The sequence below is a fragment of the Anolis carolinensis genome, unplaced genomic scaffold (assembly GCF_035594765.1).
Source record: "Anolis carolinensis isolate JA03-04 unplaced genomic scaffold, rAnoCar3.1.pri scaffold_7, whole genome shotgun sequence".
NCBI lineage: Eukaryota > Metazoa > Chordata > Lepidosauria > Squamata > Dactyloidae > Anolis > Anolis carolinensis.
In genome coordinates, this window is record NW_026943818.1 from 29,495,211 (window position 1) to 29,519,615 (window position 24,405).

Genomic DNA, 24,405 nt, shown 5'->3' on the forward strand with positions numbered 1-24,405 from the left:
TGTTATTATTGTTTATACCCTCCAAACGGCTTCTTGTCCCCAGCCCTTTGCTTTGATCCTTTGGGATGGAATAACTATATTATTATTATTGTTATTGTTATTGTTATTATAGATATTATTATGAGAATGAAAATATGTGATTATTATTATTATTATTATTATTATTATTATTATTATTATTATTATTAGACTCCTAGAGTCGGAAGGGACCCCAAATGACCATCCAGTCCAACCCCATTCTGTGTAAAGGAAGATAATATCATCTATGCATTATTATTATTATTATTATTATTATTATTATTATTTATTCTCCTAGAGCTGGAAGGGACCCCCAGGGGCCATCCAATCCAACCCCATTCTGCATAAAGGAAGATAACATTATCTATGTGTTTTTATTATATTTTTATTTATTATTATTTATTCTCCTAGAGCTGGAAGGGACCCCCAGGGGCCATCCAATCCAACCCCATTCTGCATAAAGGAAGATAACATTATCTATGTGTTTTTATTATATTTTTATTTATTATTATTTATTCTCCTAGAGCTGGAAGGGACCCCCAGGGGCCATCCAATCCAACCCCATTCTGCATAAAGGAAGATAACATTATCTATATGTTTTTATTATATTTTTATTTATTATTATTTATTCTCTTAGAGCTGGAAGGGACCCCCAGGGGCCATCCAATCCAACCCCATTCTGCATAAAGGAAGATAACATTATCTATGTGTTTTTATTATATTTTTATTTATTATTATTATTATTCTCCTAGAGCTGGAAGGGACCTCCAGGGGCCATCCAATCCAACCCCTCAGTCTCTCTCTTTCTGTCAGTTTCCAGCTCACCGTGGAGATGTTTGACTACCTGGAGTGTGAACTCACCCTCTTCCAGACAGGTGAGTCTGCCTCCCAGGGGTCAGTGTCTAGACGCTTGTGATGTTGTCGTTGAGGATGATGACGTTGTTGTTGTTGTTGTTGTTGTTCCTTCCAACCTAGTCTTCAGCTCGCTGGACATGTCCCGCTCGGTGTCGGTGACGGCCGCGGGTCAGTGCCGCCTGGCCCCGCTCATCCAGGTCATCCTGGACTCCAGCCACCTCTACGACTACACCGTCAAGCTCCTCTTCAAGCTCCACTCCTGTGAGTGAGCCAGGGAGTGAGGGAGGGAGGGAGTCTCATAATAATAATAATAATAATAATAATAATAATTATTATTATTATTATTATTTACCATATAACAATAATAATTATTATTTACCATCCTTTACCATATAATAATAATAATAATAATTATAATTATTATTATTATTATATGGTAAAGGATAATAATGTAACCTTAAAGGCCTTGATGAGGACTACAAGCTTGTGCAGGATATGGTTGCATTGCAAACTCTAGGAATATAATAATAATAATAATAATAATAATAATAATAATAATAATAATAATAATAATTATTTATATTATCATTTGTTATTATGTATATTATTATTATACAAGCTTGTGCAGGATAAGGTTGCATTGCAAACTCTAGGAATATAATAATGATGATGATGATATAATATTAAAGTCCTTGATGAGGACTACAAGCTTGTGCAGGATATGGTTGCATTGCAAACTCTAGGAATATAATAATGATGATGATGATGATGATGATGATGATGATATAATATTAAAGTCCTTGATGAGGACTACAAGCTTGTGCAGGATATGGTTGCATTGCAAACTCTAGGAATATAATAATGATGATGATGATGATGATATAATATTAAAGTCCTTGATGAGGACTACAAGCTTGTGCAGGATAAGGCTGCATTGCAAACTCTAGGAATATAATAATGATGATGATGATGATGATGATATAATATTAAAGTCCTTGATGAGGACTACAAGCTTGTGCAGGATATGGTTGCATTGCAAACTCTAGGAATATAATAATGATGATGATGATGATGATGATGATGATGATATAATATTAAAGTCCTTGATGAGGACTACAAGCTTGTGCAGGATAAGGCTGCATTGCAAACTCTAGGAATATAATGATGATGATGATGATGATGATATAATATTAAAGTCCTTGATGAGGACTACAAGCTTGTGCAGGATATGGTTGCATTGCAAACTCTAGGAATATAATAATAATAATAATAATAATAATGATTATGATGATGATGATGATGATGATGATGATGTAACCTTAAAGTCCTTGATGAGGACTACAAGCTTGTGCAGGATAAGGCTGCATTGCAAACTCTAGGAATATAATAATGATGATGATGATGATGATATAATATTAAAGTCCTTGATGAGGACTACAAGCTTGTGCAGGATAAGGCTGCATTGCAAACTCTAGGAATATAATAATGATGATGATGATGATGATATAATATTAAAGTCCTTGATGAGGACTACAAGCTTGTGCAGGATAAGGCTGCATTGCAAACTCTAGGAATATAATGATGATGATGATGATGATGATGATGATGATGATGATGATGATGATGATATAAAAGTCCTTGATGAGGACTACAAGCTTGTGCAGGATATGGTTGCATTGCAAACTCTAGGAATATAATAATAATAATAATAATAATAATAATAATAATAATAATAATAATAATAATAATAATAATAATAATCTTGTTTGCTGTGCCATACAACGTTGTTGTGTTGATGATAATAATAATAATAATGTAACCTTAAAGTCCTTGATGAGGACTACGTGCTTGTGCAGGATAAGGCTGCATTGCAAACTCTAGGAATATAATAATAATAATGATGATATGATGATGATGATGATGATATAATATTAGTCCTTGATGAGGACTACAAGCTTGTGCAGGATAAGGTTGCATTGCAAACTCTAGGATTATTATTATTATTATTATTATTATTATTTTATTATGACACAGCAAACAAGATAGATATGCTGAGGTTGCATTGCAAACTCTAGGAATGTTATTATTATTATTATTGTTTTATATGATCATTTGTTGTTGTATATTTATTATTATTAAATGATAATGGATAATAATATAATATTAAAGTCCTTGATGAGGACTGCAAGCTTGTGCAGGATAAGGTTGCATTGCAAACTCTAGGAATATAATAATAATAATAATAATAATAATAATAATAATAATAATAATAATAATAATAATGTAACCTTAAAGTCCTTGATGAGGACTACAAGCTTGTGCAGGATAAGGTTGCATTGCAAACTCTAGGAATATAATAATAATTATGATGATGATGATGATGATATAATATTAGTCCTTGATGAGGACTACAAGCTTGTGCAGGATAAGGATGCATTGCAAACTCTAGGAATATAATAATAATAATAATAATAATAATAATAATAATAATAATAATAATAATAATGTAACCTTAAAGTCCTTGATGAGGACTACTAGCTTGCACAGGATAAGGTTGATGATGATGATGATTATTACTATTATTATTATTATTATTATTATTATTATTATTATATGATCCTAGATAATAAATGCAGTGTTAAAGTCCTTGATGAGGACTACTAGCTTGCACAGGATAAGGTTTGTTGTCTTTCTTGCTTCCCAGGCCTCCCGGCCGAGACGCTCCAGGGCCACCGGGACCGCTTCCTGGAACAGTTCAAAAAGTAGGAATTGATTTGTTTATTTATGTCTATGTATATATATATCTAGATGTATAGATACTAGCTGTGCCCTGCCACACGTTGCTGTGGCCAATGGGAATTGCAGTGAATAGCCTCGCTGCTTCCAACCCTGGTTGCTTCCTGGCTGAGGGAATCCTTTGTTGGAAGGTGTTAGCTGGGCCTGGTTGTTTCCTGTCTGGAATTGCCGTGTCTTTTGAGTGTTGTTTTGTATTTAGTGTTCAGATTTTAGAGATTCTATTGTTCTGTTTTCTTATTCTTATCATTATTACATATGATATACAGTAATGTTATGTATTAATTACTGTATTTACGTATTTTGCACCCAAATACAGTATTATTATTACATTTATTATTTTACTCTATTATTATTTTACTGCATTTATTATTATTATTATTATTATTATTCTTACATTTATTATTTCACTCTATTATTATTATTAAAAGGATACATAAGAACATTTACATTGAAGAAGATGATATTATTGTTGTTACTTTTACATTTATTTTACTCTATTATTATTATTATTATTATTAATAATACATTTATTATTTTACTCTAATTATTATTGCATTTATTATTTTATTGCATTTATTATTATTATTATTCTTACATTTATTATTTCACTCTATTATTATTAAAAGGATACATAAGCACATTTACATTGAAGAAAATGATATTATTGTTGTTACTTTTACATTTATTTTACTCTATTTTTATTAATAATAATACATTTATTATACTCTATTTTAATTATTATTAATACATTTATTATTTTACTCTATTATTACATGTATTATTTTCCTGTATTTATTATTATTATTATTATTATTACATGTATTATTTCACTCTATTATTATTAAAAGATACATAAGCACATTTACACTTACATTTATTATTTTACTGCATTTTTTATTATTATTAAATTTATTATTTCACTCTATTATTATTATTATTAAAGGATACATAAGAACATTTACATTGAAGAAGATGATATTATTGTTGTTACTTTTACATTCATTTTACTCTATTTTTATTATTATTAATAAATTTATTATTTTACTCTATTACATTTATTATTTTACTGCATTTATTATTCTTACATTTATTATTTCACTCTATTATTATTAAATGGATACATAAGCACATTTACACTTACATTTATTATTTTACTGCATTTATGATTATTATTACATTTATTATTTCACTCTATTATTATTAAAAGGATACATAAGCACATTTACACTTACATTTATTATTTTACTGCATTTATTATTCTTACATTTATTATTTCACTCTATTATTATTGTTATTATTATTATTATTATTATTATTAAAAGGATACATAAGCACATTTACATTGAAGAAGATGAAAATAATGATTTAATCAGAGTTGAACAGTCCTATCTTAAGTTACAGTTTGATGTAAAGATTCAAAGACATTTAAACTACTGATGCCCAAATTAATGTAATTTTATTGGTTTCTTGGCTTATACTGGAGTCAATGTTTTCCTAGTTTTTTGGTGGTAAAATGAGGTGCCTGGGCTTATATTCGGGTCGGCTTATACTTGAGTATATACAGTAATTTTATTGGAATCTCGGCTTATACTGGAGTCAATGTTTTCCTAGTTTATTGGTGGTAAAATTAGGTGCCTGGGCTTATATTCGGGTCGGCTTATACTTGAGTATATAGAGTAATTTTATTGGAATCTTGGCTTATACTGGAGTCAGTGTTTTCCTAGTTTTTTGGTGGTAAAATTAGGTGCCTGGGCTTATATTCGGGTCGGCTTATACTTGAGTATATACAGTAATTTTATTGGAATCTCGGCTTATACTGGAGTCAATGTTTTCCTAGTTTATTGGTGGTAAAATTAGGTGCCTGGGCTTATATTCGGGTCGGCTTATACTTGAGTATATAGAGTAATTTTATTGGAATCTTGGCTTATACTGGAGTCAGTGTTTTCCTAGTTTTTTGGTGGTAAAATGAGGTGCCTGGGCTTATATTCGGGTCGGCTTATACTTGAGTATATACAGTAATTTTATTGGTGTCTCGGCTTATACTGGAGTCAATGTTTTCCTAGTTTATTGGTGGTAAAATTAGGTGCCTGGGCTTATATTCGGGTCGGCTTATACTTGAGTATATAGAGTAATTTTATTGGAATCTTGGCTTATACTGGAGTCAGTGTTTTCCTAGTTTTTTGGTGGTAAAATTAGGTGCCTGGGCTTATATTCGGGTCGGCTTATACTTGAGTATATACAGTAATTTTATTGGAATCTCGGCTTATACTGGAGTCAATGTTTTCCTAGTTTATTGGTGGTAAAATTAGGTGCCTGGGCTTATATTCGGGTCGGCTTATACTTGAGTATATAGAGTAATTTTATTGGAATCTTGGCTTATACTGGAGTCAGTGTTTTCCTAGTTTTTTGGTGGTAAAATGAGGTGCCTGGGCTTATATTCGGGTCGGCTTATACTTGAGTATATACAGTAATTTTATTGGTGTCTCGGCTTATACTGGAGTCAATGTTTTCCTAGTTTATTGGTGGTAAAATTAGGTGCCTGGGCTTATATTCGGGTCGGCTTATACTTGAGTATATAGAGTAATTTTATTGGAATCTTGGCTTATACTGGAGTCAGTGTTTTCCTAGTTTTTTGGTGGTAAAATTAGGTGCCTGGGCTTATATTCGGGTCGGCTTATACTTGAGTATATACAGTAATTTTATTGGAATCTCGGCTTATACTGGAGTCAATGTTTTCCTAGTTTTTTGGTGGTAAAATTAGGTGCTATGGCTTATATTCGGGTCGGCTTATACTCGAGTATATAGAGTAATTTTATTAGTATCTCGGCTTATACTGGAGTCAATGTTTTCCTAGTTTTTTGGTGGTAAAATGAGGTGCCTGGGCTTATATTCGGGTCGGCTTATACTTGAGTATATAGAGTAATTTTATTGGTGTCTCGGCTTATACTGGAGTCAATGTTTTCCTAGTTTTTTGGTGGTAAAATTAGGTGCCTGGGCTTATATTCGGGTCGGCTTATACTCGAGCATATACGGTAATTTTATTGGAATCTCGGCTTATACTGGAGTCAATGTTTTCCTAGTTTTTTGGTGGTAAAATTAGGTGCCTGGGCTTATATTCGGGTCGGCTTATACTCGAGTATATACAGTAATTTTATTGGAATCTCAGCTTATACTGGAGTCAATGTTTTCCCAGTTTATTTGTGGTAAAATGAGGTACTATGGCTTATATTCGGGTCGGCTTATACTTGAGTATATAGAGTAATTTTATTGGTGTCTCGGCTTATACTGGAGTCAATGTTTTCCTAGTTTTTTGGTGGTAAAATGAGGTGCCTGGGCTTATATTCGGGTCGGCTTATACTTGAGTATATAGAGTAATTTTATTGGTGTCTCGGCTTATACTGGAGTCAATGTTTTCCTAGTTTTTTGGTGGTAAAATTAGGTGCCTGGGCTTATATTCGGGTCGGCTTATACTTGAGTATATAGAGTAATTTTATTGGTGTCTCGGCTTATACTGGAGTCAATGTTTTCCTAGTTTTTTGGTGGTAAAATGAGGTGCCTGGGCTTATATTCGGGTCGGCTTATACTTGAGTATATAGAGTAATTTTATTGGTGTCTCGGCTTATACTGGAGTCAATGTTTTCCTAGTTTTTTGGTGGTAAAATGAGGTGCCTGGGCTTATATTCGGGTCGGCTTATACTTGAGTATATAGAGTAATTTTATTGGTGTCTCGGCTTATACTGGAGTCAGTGTTTTCCTAGTTTTTTGGTGGTAAAATTAGGTGCCTGGGCTTATATTCGGGTCGGCTTATACTTGAGTATATAGAGTAATTTTATTGGTGTCTCGGCTTATACTGGAGTCAATGTTTTCCTAGTTTTTTGGTGGTAAAATTAGGTGCCTGGGCTTATATTCGGGTCGGCTTATACTCGAGCATATACGGTAATTTTATTGGTGTCTCGGCTTATACTGGAGTCAATGTTTTCCTAGTTTTTTGGTGGTAAAATGAGGTGCCTGGGCTTATATTCGGGTCGGCTTATACTTGAGTATATAGAGTAATTTTATTGGTGTCTCGGCTTATACTGGAGTCAATGTTTTCCTAGTTTTTTGGTGGTAAAATTAGGTGCCTGGGCTTATATTCGGGTCGGCTTATACTCGAGCATATACGGTAATTTTATTGGAATCTCGGCTTATACTGGAGTCAATGTTTTCCTAGTTTTTTGGTGGTAAAATTAGGTGCCTGGGCTTATATTCGGGTCGGCTTATACTCGAGTATATACAGTAATTTTATTGGAATCTCAGCTTATACTGGAGTCAATGTTTTCCCAGTTTATTTGTGGTAAAATGAGGTACTATGGCTTATATTCGGGTCGGCTTATACTTGAGTATATAGAGTAATTTTATTGGTGTCTCGGCTTATACTGGAGTCAATGTTTTCCTAGTTTTTTGGTGGTAAAATGAGGTGCCTGGGCTTATATTCGGGTCGGCTTATACTTGAGTATATAGAGTAATTTTATTGGTGTCTCGGCTTATACTGGAGTCAATGTTTTCCTAGTTTTTTGGTGGTAAAATTAGGTGCCTGGGCTTATATTCGGGTCGGCTTATACTTGAGTATATAGAGTAATTTTATTAGTATCTCGGCTTATACTGGAGTCAATGTTTTCCTAGTTTTTTGGTGGTAAAATGAGGTGCCTGGGCTTATATTGGGGTCGGCTTATACTCGAGTCTATCCCTTTTTCTCCTTCTGTGCCTTTCTCAGGCTGAAGGAGCTTTTCTATCGGTCCAGCAACCTCCAGTATTTCAAGCGGCTCATCCAGATCCCGCACTTGCCCGAGGTGAGCCTCCCCTCCCCTCCCGCGCAAGGCGCCCGTCCTCATCGAGGGAGGGCTCGCTCACTCGCTGGGGCAGGCAGAGGCGTCAGCCCCACTCTCCCCCTCCCGTTCCAGAACCCGCCCAACTTCCTGCGCGCCTCGGCCCTGTCGGAGCACATCAGCCCCGTGGTGGTCATCCCGGCGGAGGCCTCGTCCCCGGACAGCGAGCCCATCATGGACCTGGCCGAGGCCGAGAACGCTTCCCAGCAGGTCAGCAAAACCCTTCCCATTACAACTGCAAACAAACAACCTTCCTCTGCTAAACAAAATATATATAGATTTTTGTAGTCCTTGGCAGCTCGAAGAACACGGTTCCTCAGTCTAACAGCTGAGTAACCTGTGTGCCATGACGCAATATTTTTGTGTGTGTGTGTGTATATATATATTTGTAGTCCTTGGCAGCCCAAAGACACGGTTCCTCAGTCTAACAGCTGAGCAACCTGTGTGCCATGACGCAATTTGTGTGTGTGTGTGTGTGTGTGTGTGTGTGTGTGTGTATATATATATATATTTGTAGTCCTTGGCAGCCCAAAGACACGGTTCCTCAGTCTAACAGCTGAGCAACCTGTGTGCCATGACGCAAATTTTTTTTTTGTGTATATATATATATATATATATATATATTTGTAGTCCTTGGCAGCCCAAAGACACGGTTCCTCAGTCTAACAGCTGAGCAACCTGTGTGCCATGACGCAATTTTGTGTGTGTGTGTGTGTGTGTGTGTGTATATATATATATATATATTTGTAGTCCTTGGCAGCCCAAAGACACGGTTCCTCAGTCTAACAGCTGAGCAACCTGTGTGCCATGACGCAAATTTTTTTTTTGTGTATATATATATATATATATATATATTTGTAGTCCTTGGCAGCCCAAAGACATGGTTCCACGGTTCCTCAGTCTAACAGCTGAGCAACCTGTGTGCCATGACGCAAATTTTTTTGTGCCATTACGCGAATTCTTATTTGGCACGGTTCTTCGGTCTTAACAACCGAGTAACCTGCGTGCCATTACGCGAATTCCTATTTGGCACGGTTCTTCAGTCTAACAGTCTAGTGCAGTCAGTCTAACAGTTAAATAAATAACAACCCAGTAACCCGCGTTCCATTACACGAATTCCTATTTGGCACGGTTCTTCAGTCTAACAGTCTAGTGCATTCAGTCTAACAGTCAAATAAATAACAACCCAGTAACCTGTGTGCCATTACGCGAATTCTTATTTGGCACGGGTTCTTCGGTCTTAACAACCGAGCAACCTGCGTGCCATTACGCGAATTCCTATTTGGCGCGGTTCTTCGGTCTTAACAACCGAGTAATCTGTGTGCCATTACACGAATTCCTATTTGGCGCGGTTCTTCGGTCTTAACAACCGAGTAACCTGCGTGCCATTACACGAATTCCTATTTGGCGTGGTTCTTCGGTCTTAACAACCGAGTAACCTGCGTGCCATTACGCGAATTCCTATTTGGCGCGGTCCTTCAGCCTAACAACCGAGTAACCTGCGTGCCATTATGCGAATTCTTATTTGGCACGGTCCTTCAGCCTAACAACCCATTAACCCGCGTGCCATTACGCCAGTTCTTACGACACAAATTCCCACATCTCCTTCCTTCCTTCCTTCCTTGCAGAGCCTCTTTGACAACAAGTTTGACGACATCTTCGGCACCTCCTTCGGGAGCGGGCCCTTCAACTTCAACGCCCAGAACGGGATGAGCCGGGACGAGAAGTGAGTGAGCGAGCGAGCTGAGTGGGTGCCGGACGGCTAAGCGGGAAGGACATGGGAATTATGCCCTTCCTGTTTGCAGGGACCGCCTGATTGAGCATCTGCAGAGAGAGATCGCCTCCCTCAAAGAGGAGCTGAGCAGCTTCCGGGCGGAGGTAAAAGTGCGTGGGCGGCCGTGAGGGTGAGAGGCGGGCCCGCTTGTGCGTGCGTGTGTCTGTCGTGACTCCCGCCGTGGCTTCCTTCCGGCAGAGCCAGTGTGTGGGGGTGCAGCTGCGCGGGCGCGTGAGCGAGCTGGAGGCGGAGCTGGCGGAGGAGCGGCACCGGACGCGGCGGGCCCTGGACGAGGGAGAGTTCCTGCGCGCGGAGGCCGAGGACCTCAAGCGCCGGCACCACGACACCCAGCGCGCCCAGCGCAGCCTCACCGAGATCGAGCGTGAGTGCCTGCACGCCATTCAGAGGCAGCATCCCCATAACAATAATATAATAATAATAATAATAATAATAATAATAATAATAATAATAATATCTATATATATAAAAGGGTAATGGCGTTTCGGCCTAGGACAAAACAACAAAACTGCACATCCCAGAAACACTAAACATGGCAGCACGACCCCTCATCCAGGCCTCTACGTTCATACAACAGAAAGCTCCAGCTACTCCAGAAAACAGCCAGGCTTTGAGACTGCAAGGCTATTCCACCTGGCACCACGACACCCAGCGCGCCCAGCGCAGCCTCACCGAGATCGAGCGTGAGTGCCTGCACGGCATTCAGAGGCAGCATCCCCATAACAATAATATAATAATAATAATAATAATAATAATAATAATAATAATAATAATAATAATAATATCTATATATATAAAAGGGTAATGACGTTTCGGCCTAGGACAAAACAACAAAACTGCACATCCCAGAAACACTAAACTTGGCAGCACGACCCCTCGTCCATGCCTCTACGTTCATACAACAGAAAGCTCCAGCTACTCCAGAAAACAGCCAGGCTTTGAGACTGCAAGGCTATTCCACCTGGCCAATAAAGGCAACACAGCAACGCGTGGCCGGGCAAAGATAGTAATATTATAATATGATAGCAAAATGTAATAATAGTATAATAGCACCACGACACCCAGCGCGCCCAGCGCAGCCTCACCGAGATCGAGCGTGAGTGCCTGCATGGCATTCAGAGGCAGCAGCATCATCATAACTATTATTATTATTATTATTATTATTTTATTATGACACAGCAAACAAGATAGACATGCTGGATTTCGTATCACAAAACCACAAGTCGAACACTTCCCAAGTGTCTAGGACTGTGTGATGTATATTATTATTATTATTATTATTATTATTATTATTATTATTATTATTATTACTATTATTATCATTAAATTATTATAATTATTATAATATTATTATTATTGTTATTATTATTATGACACAGCAAACAAGATAGATATGCTGGATTTCGTATCACGAAATCACAAGTCGAACACTTCCCAAGTGTCTAGGACTGTGTGATGTATATTATTATTATTATTATTATTATTATTATTATTATTGTATTATTATCATTATTACTATTATTATCATTAAATTATGATAATAATAATAATTATTATTATTATTATTATTTTATGACACAGCAAACAAGATAGACATGCTGGATTTCATATCACGAAATCACAAGTCGAACACTTCCCAAGTGCCTAGGACTGTGTGATGTATATTATTATTATTATTATTATTATTATTATTATTATTATTATTATTATTATTATTATTTTATTATTGTTGTTGTATTATTATCATTATATTATTATCATTATATTATTATTATTATTATTATTATTATTATTATTATGACACAGCAAACAAGATAGATATGCTGGATTTCGTATCACAAAATCACAAGTCGAACACTTCCCAAGTGCCTAGGACTGTGTGATGTATATTATTATTATTATTATTATTATTATTATTATTATTATTATTATTTTATGACACAGCAAACAAGATAGACATGCTGGATTTCGTATCACAAAATCACAAGTCGAACACTTCCCAAGTGCCTAGGACTGTGTGATGTATATTATTATTATTATTATTATTATTATTATTATTATTATTATTATTGTATTATTATCATTATTAATATTATTATCATTATATTATTATTATTTTATTATTATTATTATTATTATTATTATTATTATTTTATTATGACCCACAAACAAGATAGACATGCTGGATTTCGTATCACAAAATCACAAGTCGAACACTTCCCAAGTGTATAGGATTATTATTATTATTATTATTATTATTATTATAATTTTATTGTATGACGCAAGATAGATATGCTGAATTCCGTATCACAAAATCACAAGTCGAACACTTCCCAAGTGCCTAGGACTGTGTGATGTATATTATTATTATTATTATTATTATTATTATTATTGTATTATTATCATTATTAATATTATTATCATTATATTATTATTATTATATTATTATTATTTTATTATTATTATTATTATTTTATGAAACAGCAAACAAGATAGACATGCTGGATTTCGTATCACAAAATCACAAGTTGAACACTTCCCAAGTGTATAGGATTATTATTATTATTATTATTATTATAATTTTATTGTATGACACAGCAAACAAGATAGATATGCTGGATTCCGTATCACAAAACCACAAGTCGAACACTTCCCAAGTGTCTAGGACTCTGTGATTTATTATTATTATTATTATTATTATTATTATTATTATTATTATTATTGTATTATTATCATTATTATAATAATAATAATATAATAATTATAATAATATAATGATAATAACAGTAATAATGATTATAATACAATAATAATAATAATAATAATAATAATAATAATAATAATACACACACAGTCCTAGACACTTGGGAAGAGTTCGACTTGTGGTTTTGTGATACGAAATCCAGCATATCTATCTTGTTTGCTGTGTCATACAATAATAATAAGGGCCACCCAGGCCTCCTTCCCGCCAGGTAGGAAAGCCACAACCTAATCTCCCCCAACAGATGTCCACCCAGAAGCCTCTCTGACGCAGAGAGTTCCCCAGCTGAACAGGGTGTGGGATCTCTTTCTTCTCCCCTTCAGGGAAGGCGCAGGCGACGGAGCAGCGCTACGCGAAGCTGAAGGAGAAGTACAGCGAGCTGGTGCAGGGCCACGCGGAGCTCCTGCGCAAGGTATACGGGGAAGGGGGGGTGGAGTGTCCCTGCGTTGGGGTCGTGCGGGGCCACTGACCGCTGCCTCTTCCCTTCCGGCCAGAACGCGGAGGTGACCAAGCAGGTGACGGCGGCCCAGCAGGCCCAGGGGGAGGCCCAGCGGGACCAGCGGGAGGCCCAGCGAAAGGTCAGATTAATTAAATTGAGGCTCGTGTCAATATCAAAAATAGCCACTAGGTGGCATTCGGATATTTTTTTTTACCAAATTAATTAAATTGAGGATCCTGTCAATACCGAAAATAGCCACTAGGTGGCATTCGGATTTTTTGTTTTGTTTTTACCGAATTAATTAAATTGAGGCTCGTGTCAGTATCAAAAATAGCCACTAGGTGGCATTCGGATTTTTTGTTTTTACCGAATTAATTAAAATGAGGATCCTGTCAATACCGAAAATAGCCACTAGGTGGCATTCGGAATTTTTTGTTTTGTTTTTACCGGATTAATTAAATTGAGGCTCGTGTCAATATCGAAAATAGCCCCTAGGTGGCGTTCGGAATTTTTTTTATATTTACCGTTACCATAGATTGATTGATTGATTCATTAATTAAATTGATGCTCGTGTCAATATCGAAAATAGCCACTAGGTGGCATTCGGAATTTTTTTTATATTTACCGTTACCATAGATTGATTGATTGATTCATTAATTAAATTGATGCTCGTGTCAATATCGAAAATAGCCACTAGGTGGCGTTCGGAATATTTTTTATATTTACCGTTACCATAGATTGATTGATTGATTCATTAATTAAATTGATGCTCGTGTCAATATCGAAAATAGCCACTAGGTGGCGTTCGGAATATTTTTTATATTTACCGTTACCATAGATTGATTGATTGATTCATTAATTAAATTGATGCTCGTGTCAATATCGAAAATAGCCACTAGGTGGCATTCGGAATTTTTTTTATATTTACCGTTACCGTAGATTGATTGATTGATTCATTAATTAAATTGATGCTCGTGTCAATACCGAAAATAGCCACTAGGTGGCATTCGGAATTTTTTTTATATTTACCGTTACCATAGATTGATTGATTAATTAATTAATTAAATTGAGGCTCATGTCAATATCGAAAATAGCCACTAGGTGGCATTCGGAATTTTTTTTATATTTACCGTTACCATAGATTGATTGATTAATTAATTAATTAAATTGAGGCTCATGTCAATAGCGAAAATAGCCACTAGGTGGCATTCAGAATTTTTTTTATATTTACCATTACCATAGATTGATTGATTAATTAATTAATTAAATTGAGGCTCGTGTCAATATCGAAAATAGCCACTAGGTGGCATTCGGAATTTTTTTACCATTACCATGGATTGATTGATTGATTAATTAATTAAACCTCATGCCAATATTGAAAATAGCCACTAGGCGGTGTTTGGATTTTTTTATTGTTTTTACCGCTACCGTAGTATTGATTGATTAATTAATTAATTGAGGCTCGTGTCAATATCAAAAATAGCCACTAGGTGGCGTTCAGATTTTTTTGTTTTTGTTTTTACCGTTGCCATAGATTAATCAATTAATTGCTCGTGTCAATATTGAAAATAGCCACTAGGTGGCATTTGGATTTTTTTTTTTAATTTTTACCGTTAGCATAGATGAACGAATTAAGTAATTAGGGTTTTGTGTTAATATCGAAAAAGGCCACTAGGTGGCGTTTTGAATTTTTTAATTGTTTTTAATGTTACCATAGATGGATGGATTGATTGATTGATTAATTAAGGCTCGTGTCGATATCGAAAAAGGCCACAAGGTGGCTTTTGGATATTTTTTTATATATAAAAACTGTAGGCAAATTAATCCTTGGTAATTAATTAATTGCAGACCCAGGAGCAGGGGGAAGTGCTGGAGGCCTTGCGGAGGGAACTGATGTCCAGCCGGGCGGAAGCGCAGGCCATGCGCGGCACCTTGGACTCCACCGCACAGGTGTGCCACACATACACACACCTTTGTGTCTTTGTGTCGGGTTGTACAAGTCACAAAAGACTAAATCGGAAGGTGGGAAAAGGGCCGGGATGTCTATGGAAGCAACTCGCAGTAGACATCTTGCCTCTCTCCATGCTCACAGGAGGAGGAGAAGAGAGGCTGGGCATGTGCTCGGGAAAAGGAGGCGTGTCCCTGAGGAGTGTCCGTCAAAGGAGGAAGGAAGAGAGGGGCATTTGAATAAAAAGGGGTGTGTCATCTAACAAGGAAGGGGATAGGCAGAGAGAAGGGAGGCATTTGAATAAAGGGGCGTGTCCCAGGGGGCATTTGAATAAAGGGGCGTGTCCCAGGGGGCATTTGAATAAAAGGGGCGTGTCCCAGAGAAGGTCATTTGAATAAAAAGGGGTGTGCCTAACAAGGAAGGGGATAGGCAGAGAGAAGGAAGGCATTTGAATAAAGGGGCGTGTCCCAGAGGGGGCATTTGAATAAAAGGGGGCGTGTCCCAGAGAGGGTAGAGAGGGGAATTTGAATAAAAGGGGGCGTGTCATCTAACAAGGAAAGGGGATAGGAGGAGAGAAGAGAGGTATTTGAATAAAAGGGGGCGTGTCCCAGAGGGGCATTTGAATAAAAGGGGGCGTGTCCCAGAGAGGGCAGTGAGGGACATTTGAATAAAAAGGGGTGTGTCATCTAACAAGGAAAGGGGATAGGAGGAGAGAAGAGAGGCATTTGAATAAAAGGGGGCGTGTCCCAGAGGGGCATTTGAATAAAAAGGGGCGTGTCCCCAAACAAGGAAGGGGATAGGCAGAGAGGAGGGAGGCATTTGAATAAAGGGGCGTGTCCCAGAGGGGCATTCGGATAAAAAGGGGGCGTGTACCAGATGGGCATTTGAATAAAAGGGGGCGTGTCCCAGAGGGGCATTTGAATAAAAAGGGGTGTGTCATCTAACAAGGAAAGGGGATAGGAGGAGAGAAGAGAGGCATTTCAATAAAAGGGGGCGTGTCCCAGAGGGGCATTTGAATAAAAAGGGGCGTGTCCCCAAACAAGGAAGGGGATAGGCAGAGAGGAGGGAGGCATTTGAATAAAGGGGCGTGTCCCAGAGGGGCATTCGGATAAAAAGGGGGCGTGTACCAGATGGGCATTTGAATAAAAAGGGGCGTGTCCCCAAGACGGAAGGGGATAGGAGGGCCGGCCCAAGGTAATTTTCAAGCGTAGGCGAACAGAATCACTGAAAAATAAAAGCGTTGGATAAGCGAAAATGTTGGATCATGAGGAGGGATTAAGGAAAAGCCTAAATCAAGATCAACACTCTGAAAACAGGGGAAATCCAGACAGGAAACAATCAGGGCCAGCTCACAAGGATGAAATTGCCTTGTTTGACTCGCGGTTGAACCGCCTCTGGGAGGGAGGCGTGTCCGTAAGAGGGTAGCGAGGGGCATTTGAATAAAAGGGGGCGTGTCTTCCTCCCGCAGTCGGAGGCGGAGCAGAGCACCCGCGTGGCCGCCTTGCAGGGCGAGCGCTCGGCGCTGGCGGAGACGGTGGCCCAGAGGGACCAAGAAGCGGCCGCCCTGGAGGCCGAAGTCCGGCAGCTGAAGGCCAGGCTGCAAGACCAGAGCCAGGCCGCCCTGGAGCTGCGGGACCGCCTGGCGGAGAAGGTAGTGGCCGCACGGGGGCCCCAGAGGGCATCTAGTCCCGCCCCTTCCATCCCAAGGCACAACCAAAGCCCTCCCAACAGATGGCCATCCAGACATAGATAGGATAGATAAATACGCTGTACTCTATGATATGTCAATGTAAGCTTATTCACAATGCTGACAAAGGGGTTATGGGCCCAGCACGCTTCCGCATGTTATTATTATTATTATTATTATTATTATTATTATTATTAGTATAGTTATCATAGAATCCTAGAATTGGAAGGGACCCCCACAGGGCATCCCTGTAGCTGGGAAGTCAAGGCACAACCAAAGCCCTCCCAACAGATGGCCATCCAGACATAGATAGGATAGATAAATACGCTGTACTCTATGATATGTCCATGTAAGCTTATTCACAATGCTGACAAAGGGGTTATGGGCCCAGCGTGCTTCCGCATATTATTATTATTATTATTATTATTAGTATAGTTATCATAGAATCCTAGAATTGGAAGGGACCCCCACAGGACATCCCTGTAGCCGGGAAGTCAAGGCACAACCAAAGCCCTCCCAACAGACGGCCATCCAGACATAGATAGGATAGATAAATACGCTGTACTCTATGATATGTCAATGTAAGCTTATTCACAATGCTGACAAAGGGGTTATGGGCCCAGCACGCTTCCGCATGTTATTATTATTATTATTATTATTAGTATAGTTATCATAGAATCCTAGAATTGGAAGGGACCCCCACAGGACCTCCCTGTAGCTGGGAAGTCAAGGCACAACCAAAGCCCTCCCAACAGATGGCCATCCAGACATAGATAGGATAGATAAATACGCTGTACTCTATGATGTATCTATCTATGATACGTCAATATAAGCTTATTCACAACGCTGACAAAGGGGGGTTATGGGCCCAAAGGCACAACCAAAGCCCTCCCAACAGACGGCCATCCAGACATAGATAGGATAGATAAATACGCTGTACTCTATGATATGTCAATGTAAGCTTATTCACAACGCTGACAAAGGGGTTATGGGCCCAGCACGCTTCCGCATGTTGTTATTATTATTATTATTAGTATAGTTATCATAGAATCCTAGAATTGGAAGGGACTCCCAAAGGGTATCCGGGAAGTCAAGGCACAACCAAAGCCCTCCCAACAGACAGCCATCCAGACATAGATGGGATAGATAAATACGCTGTACTCTATGATGTATCTATCTATGATAGGTCAATGTAAGCTTACTAGCTGTGCCCGGCCACGCGTTGCTGTGGCAAAGTGGTGGTGGTATTGGTTAAAAATTGTTGTGTAATTTTTATTTGACGTTATTTGTATTTTTCTATTAATTTTATTGTAAGTTAAATTTTTATTTATTATATTTTATTATTTTCTTGTATTATTTTTAGTTATTTTCTGTTATTATAGTATTTTGTTGTGTTAATTTTTAGTGTTTTTAATTATTTTTTTATTGGGTTGCCAGGAGACCAAGTTGGAGGAGCTTAGCCTTCTAACTGGCAGCAATTGGATAAAAGCAATGATTCCTCTCTCCCTCTAATTAGGACTTTATTTTTCTTTTCTTTTTGTTGTATCAACCTAGAGGCGTGGATGATGGGTTGTGTTGTCAAATTTCAAGGTTGGGGGGCCTGTAGTTTTGTTGTTTTGTGGGTCGCCGTGATGCCATCACTCTTTTATATATATAGACTAGCTGTGCCCGGCCACGCGTTGCTGTGGCGTTGTCTGGTGGTGTTGGTGAGAAATTGTTGAGGTCGTGGTGGTATTGAATGTCTGTTGTATGGTTGTCTTGATGTTTAGTATGCATTTGGTTGTTTGTGTCCTGTGAAAGTGGTGAGGGTAGAGGGGGTCTATGTCCCTGTGTAGTATTGTATAGTATTTATATGTTGTCCATGTGTTGTGAATGCTTGGATTGTGTCCTGCTGCATAGTAGAAAGGGTTGGGCTGGATGGCGCTTAGGGGTCTCTCCAAACTCTTGTGCCTGTCCCCTGGGCTGAGTAGGTTGCTAGGAGACCAAGTGGGCGGAACTTAGCCTTGTAACTGGCAGCAATTGGATAAAAACAATTATTCCTCTCTCTCTCTAATTAGGACTTTATTTTTCTTTTCTTTTTGTTGTATCAATCTAGAGGCGTGGATGATGGGTTGTGTTGTCAAATTTTGAGGTTGGGGGGCCTGTAGTTTTGTTGTTTTGTGGGTCGCCGTGATGCCATCACTCTTTTATATATATAGACTAGCTGTGCCCGGCCACACGTTGCAGTGGCGAAGTCTGGTGGTATGAGAAATAAAGTATTGAGGAATTGGTGGTAGTTAAGGTAAAGGGTCTGCTGGGCTGAGTGGGTTGCTTGGAGACCAAGTTGGAGGAGCTTAGCCTTCTAACTGGCAGCAATTGGATAAAAACAATTATTCCTCTCCCTCTAATTAGGACTTTATTTTTCTTTTCTTTTTGTTGTATCAACCTAGAGGCGTGGATGATGGGTTGTGTTGTCAAATTTCGAGGTTGGGGGGCCTGTAGTTTTGTTGTTTTGTGGGTCGCCATGATGCCATCACTCTTTTATATATTTAGATTGACAACGCTGACAAAGGGGTTATGGGCCCAGCACGCTTCCGCATGTTATTATTATTATTATTAGTAGTAGTAGCAGTAGTATAGTTATCATAGAATCCTAGAATTGGAAGGGACCCCCAAAGGGCATCCAGCCCAACGCCTTGTAGCCGTCCGAGAAGTCAAGGCACAACCAAAGCCCTCCCAACAGATGGTCACCCATAGTACAAGTTTCTCAGCATGGGCGTGGGTGGGTGGCCTTCTCACCCCGGCTCGTTCTGCCCCCAGGAAAGCGAGGCGGAGGCCCTGGGTGGACGTCTCCGTGACCAGCCGTGGGCCATACTTGGTTGCGCCGCCAGAGAGGCCCAGCAAGTGGTGCAAGAGGCCCTCGGCCGCCTGGACGACCCCGCTCACGCCGGCTGCACCAGCTCCGCAGGTCAGACCATAATAATAATAATAATAATAATAATAATAATAAATGTCCTGCCAAGGCCGGTCCTCTGATGTCCAGTCTCTCCACAGACTACCTTCTCTCCCGGACCCTGGCGGCTTCCGAGGGCACCGACCGGCTAGAGGAGGCCTGTGGTCAGTTCCTTGCTGACCAGTCAGGTGAGACATTGTTATTTGTTATTATTACATGATTATTTGTTGTTGTTATTATGACACAGCAAACAAGATAGATTTGCTGGATTCCGTATCACAAAATCACAAGTCGAACACTTCCCAAGTGTCTAGGACTGTGTGATGTATTATTATTATTATTATTATTATTATTATTATTATTATTATTATTATTATTATTAATATTATTATTTTATGACACAGCAAACAAGAGAGACATGCTGGATTCCGTATCACAAAATCACAAGTCGAACACTTCCCAAGTGTCTAGGACTGTGTGATGTATTATTATTATTATTATTATTATTATTATTATTATTATTATTATTATTATTATTTTATGACACAGCAAACAAGATAGATATGCTGGATTCCGTATCACAAAACCACAAGTCGAACACTTTCCAAGTGTCTAGGACTCTGTGATTTATTATTATTATTATTATTATTATTATTATTATTATTTTATGACACAGCAAACAAGATAGATATGCTGGATTCCGTATCACAAAATCACAAGTCGAACACTTCCCAAGTGTCTAGGATTGTGTGATGTATTATTATTATTATTATTATTATTATTATTATTATTATTATTATTATTTTATGACACAGCAAACAAGAGAGACATGCTGGATTCCGTATCACAAAATCACAAGTCGAACACTTCCCAAGTGTCTAGGACTCTGTGATGTATTATTATTATTATTATTATTATTATTATTATTATTATTATTATTATTATTAATATTATTATTTTATGACACAGCAAACAAGAGAGACATGCTGGATTCCGTATCACAAAATCACAAGTCGAACACTTCCCAAGTGTCTAGGACTGTGTGATGTATTATTATTATTATTATTATTATTATTATTATTATTATTATTATTATTATTTTATGACACAGCAAACAAGATAGATATGCTGGATTCCGTATCACAAAACCACAAGTCGAACACTTTCCAAGTGTCTAGGACTCTGTGATTTATTATTATTATTATTATTATTATTATTATTATTATTATTATTATTATTATTTTATGACACAGCAAACAAGATAGACATGCTGGATTCCGTATCACAAAATCACAAGTCGAACACTTCCCAAGTGTTTAGGACTGTGTGATTTATTTTCAGATTATTATTATTATTATTATTATTGACACAAAAACATAGTGTAACACAGCAAATGAGATGTATATGCTGGATTTCATATATTATTGTTATTATTACTATTACTATTATTATTATTTTATGACACAGCAAACAAGATAGATATGCTGGATTTCGTATCACTGAATCACAAGTCTAACACTTCCGAAGTGTATTATTATTATCTTATTATTATTATTATTATTATTATGAAACAGCAAACAAGATAGAAATGCTGGATTTCGTATCACAAAACCACTAGTCAAACACTTCCCAAGTGTCTAGGACTGTGTGATGTATTATTTTCGGATGATGCGTGCAGATCCCAGTCGGGTGGCCTTGTGCAGGTGGCAGATCGTGATTTGTTTAGGTCTTCTTATCAGCTTTTCCTTCAATTTTGTCAAGGAACTTTCCATGCAATGTTTTGTTGTGCCAGCTGTCAGCTCTAGTTTGTAGTGCGGTTTTCTTGTACTGGTATTATTATTATTATTAATTATTATCAGCTTTTCCTTCAATTTTGTCAAGGAACTTTCCATGCAATGTTTTGTTGTGCCAGCTGTCAGCTCTAGTTTGTAGTGCGGTTTTCTTGTACTGGTATTATTATTATTATTATTATTATTATTATTATTATTATTATTATCAGCTTTTCCTTCAATTTTTTTCAAGGAACTTTCCATGCAATGTTTTGTTGTGCCAGCTGCCAGCTCTAGTTTGTAGTGCGGTTTTCTTGTACTGGTTTTTTGTCTGCTGTGCTTTGAGGAGTTTCTGATTTTTGACTTCACTCAAAGCAGGTTCTTTGCTTTGCTTTACATATTCTGCCAGGGCATGTTCTTCTCCTTTGACGGCTTGTTTTACTTGTGCCAGCTGTCAGCTCTAGTTTGTAGTGCGGTTTTCTTGTACTGGTTTTTTGTCTGATGTGCTTTGAGGAGTTTCTGATTTTTGCCTTCAATCAAATTATTATTATTATTATTATTACTATTAGTAGTAGTAGTAGTATGATGATGATGATGATTACAATTACTACTACTACTACTACTATCGTTATTATGATGATGGTTAATATTGATATTATTGTTGTGTTTATTGTTGTCGTTGTTGTTGTTTTTTCCGGCAGACGTGAGTGTCCTGCTGCCGTGCGTCTCCCGCTTGGCCCACCTCCTGGCCGACGCCATCCTCCAGGCCAGCGCCACCTCGCACATGACCCCCATGGAGCCCGCTGACCGTGAGGGACCCTCCTTGGGGGACAGGTGGGGGGCGGGGCCTCTCGGTGACTCCGCCCCCTTGTGACCCCTGTCTTTTTCAGGGCTGCTGGAGGCCGGGCGGGAGTGCGGGGCCGAGGCACTGGCCTTCCTGGCGGGACTGGAGGACCGGGAGAGCCTGGAGCGGAATGACCCCACCGCCCTCCGGACACGCCTCCACCACATCGCCACCATCGGAGAGGTCAGTCCTCGCCTGGGAGAAGTCTCATAGTTATAACAATAGTAATAATAATAATAATAATAATAATAATAGATGATATATGGTAGTGGTGGTGGTGATGACGATAATAATAATCATAGTCATAACTGGTGATGATATATGATAGTGGTGGTGATTATCACGATAATAATAATAATAGGTGATGATATATGGTAGTAGTGGTGGTGATGACGATAATAATAATAATAATTATTATTATTATCGTTAATATATGGTAGTGATGGTGGTGATGATGATGATAATATTAATAATAATAATAGGTGATGATATATGGTAGTGGTGGTGGTGATGACGATAATAATAATAATAATAATTATCGTCAATATATGGTAGTGATGGTGGTGATGATGATGATAATATTAATAATAATAATAGGTGATGATATATGGTAGTGGTGGTGGTGATGACAATAATAATAATAATAATAATAGGTGATGATATATGGTAGTGGTGGTGGTGATGACAATAATAATAATAATAATAATAATAATAATAATAATAGATGATATATGGTAGTGGTGGTGGTGATGACGATAATAATAATCATAGTCATAATTGGTGATGATATATGATAGTGGTGGTGATTATCACGATAATAATAATAGGTGAATGATATATGGTAGTGATGACGATAATAATAATAATAATAATTATTATTATTATTATCGTTAATATATGGTAGTGATGGTGGTGATGATGATGATAATATTAATAATAATAATAGGTGATGATATATGGTAGTGGTGGTGGTGATGACAATAATAATAATAATAATAATAATAATAATAGATGATATATGGTAGTGGTGGTGGTGATGACAATAATAATCATAGTCATAATTGGTGATGATATATGATAGTGGTGGTGATTATCACGATAATAATAATAGGTGATGATATATGGTAGTAGTGGTGGTGATGACGATAATAAGTGAATGATATATGGTAGTGATGAAGATAATAATAATTATTATTATTATCGTAAATATATGGTAGTGATGGTGGTGATGATGATGATAATATTAATAATAATAATAGGTGATGATATATGGTAGTGGTGGTGATGATGAGAATAATAATAATAATAATAATAATAATAATAGATGATATATGGTAGTGGTGGTGGTGATGACGATAATAATAATCAGTCATAATTGGTGATGATATATGATAGTGGTGGTGATTATCACGATAATAATAATAGGTGAATGATATATGGTAGTAGTGGTGGTGATGACGATAATAAGTGAATGATATATGGTAGTGATGAAGATAATAATAATTATTATTATTATCGTAAATATATGGTAGTGATGGTGGTGATGATGATGATAATATTAATAATAATAATAGGTGATGATATATGGTAGTGGTGGTGGTGATGACAATAATAATAATAATAATAATAATAATAATAATAGGTGATGATATATATATATTATTGCCATTATTATTATTATTATTATTATTATTATTAT

The 24,405-nt window shown here is 37.4% G+C and overlaps 1 protein-coding gene across 3 annotated transcripts in view; it reads left to right on the plus strand.

Moving 5' to 3' along the window:
• Positions 1-24,405, plus strand: part of hip1 (huntingtin interacting protein 1) — a 60,537-nt gene that overhangs the window by 25,655 nt on the left and 10,477 nt on the right. For all 3 annotated transcript variants that reach the window (XM_062960464.1, XM_062960466.1, XM_062960465.1), the window contains exons 7-22: positions 832-893; positions 994-1,134; positions 3,578-3,635; positions 8,423-8,498; positions 8,610-8,744; positions 10,163-10,260; positions 10,340-10,412; positions 10,507-10,690; positions 13,411-13,499; positions 13,582-13,665; positions 15,375-15,476; positions 16,943-17,125; positions 19,961-20,108; positions 20,195-20,281; positions 22,564-22,671; positions 22,753-22,889. In XM_062960464.1, coding sequence (XP_062816534.1) covers positions 832-893; positions 994-1,134; positions 3,578-3,635; positions 8,423-8,498; positions 8,610-8,744; positions 10,163-10,260; positions 10,340-10,412; positions 10,507-10,690; positions 13,411-13,499; positions 13,582-13,665; positions 15,375-15,476; positions 16,943-17,125; positions 19,961-20,108; positions 20,195-20,281; positions 22,564-22,671; positions 22,753-22,889 — 1,765 coding nt within the window. The remainder of the gene's footprint in view (positions 1-831; positions 894-993; positions 1,135-3,577; positions 3,636-8,422; positions 8,499-8,609; positions 8,745-10,162; positions 10,261-10,339; positions 10,413-10,506; positions 10,691-13,410; positions 13,500-13,581; positions 13,666-15,374; positions 15,477-16,942; positions 17,126-19,960; positions 20,109-20,194; positions 20,282-22,563; positions 22,672-22,752; positions 22,890-24,405) is intronic.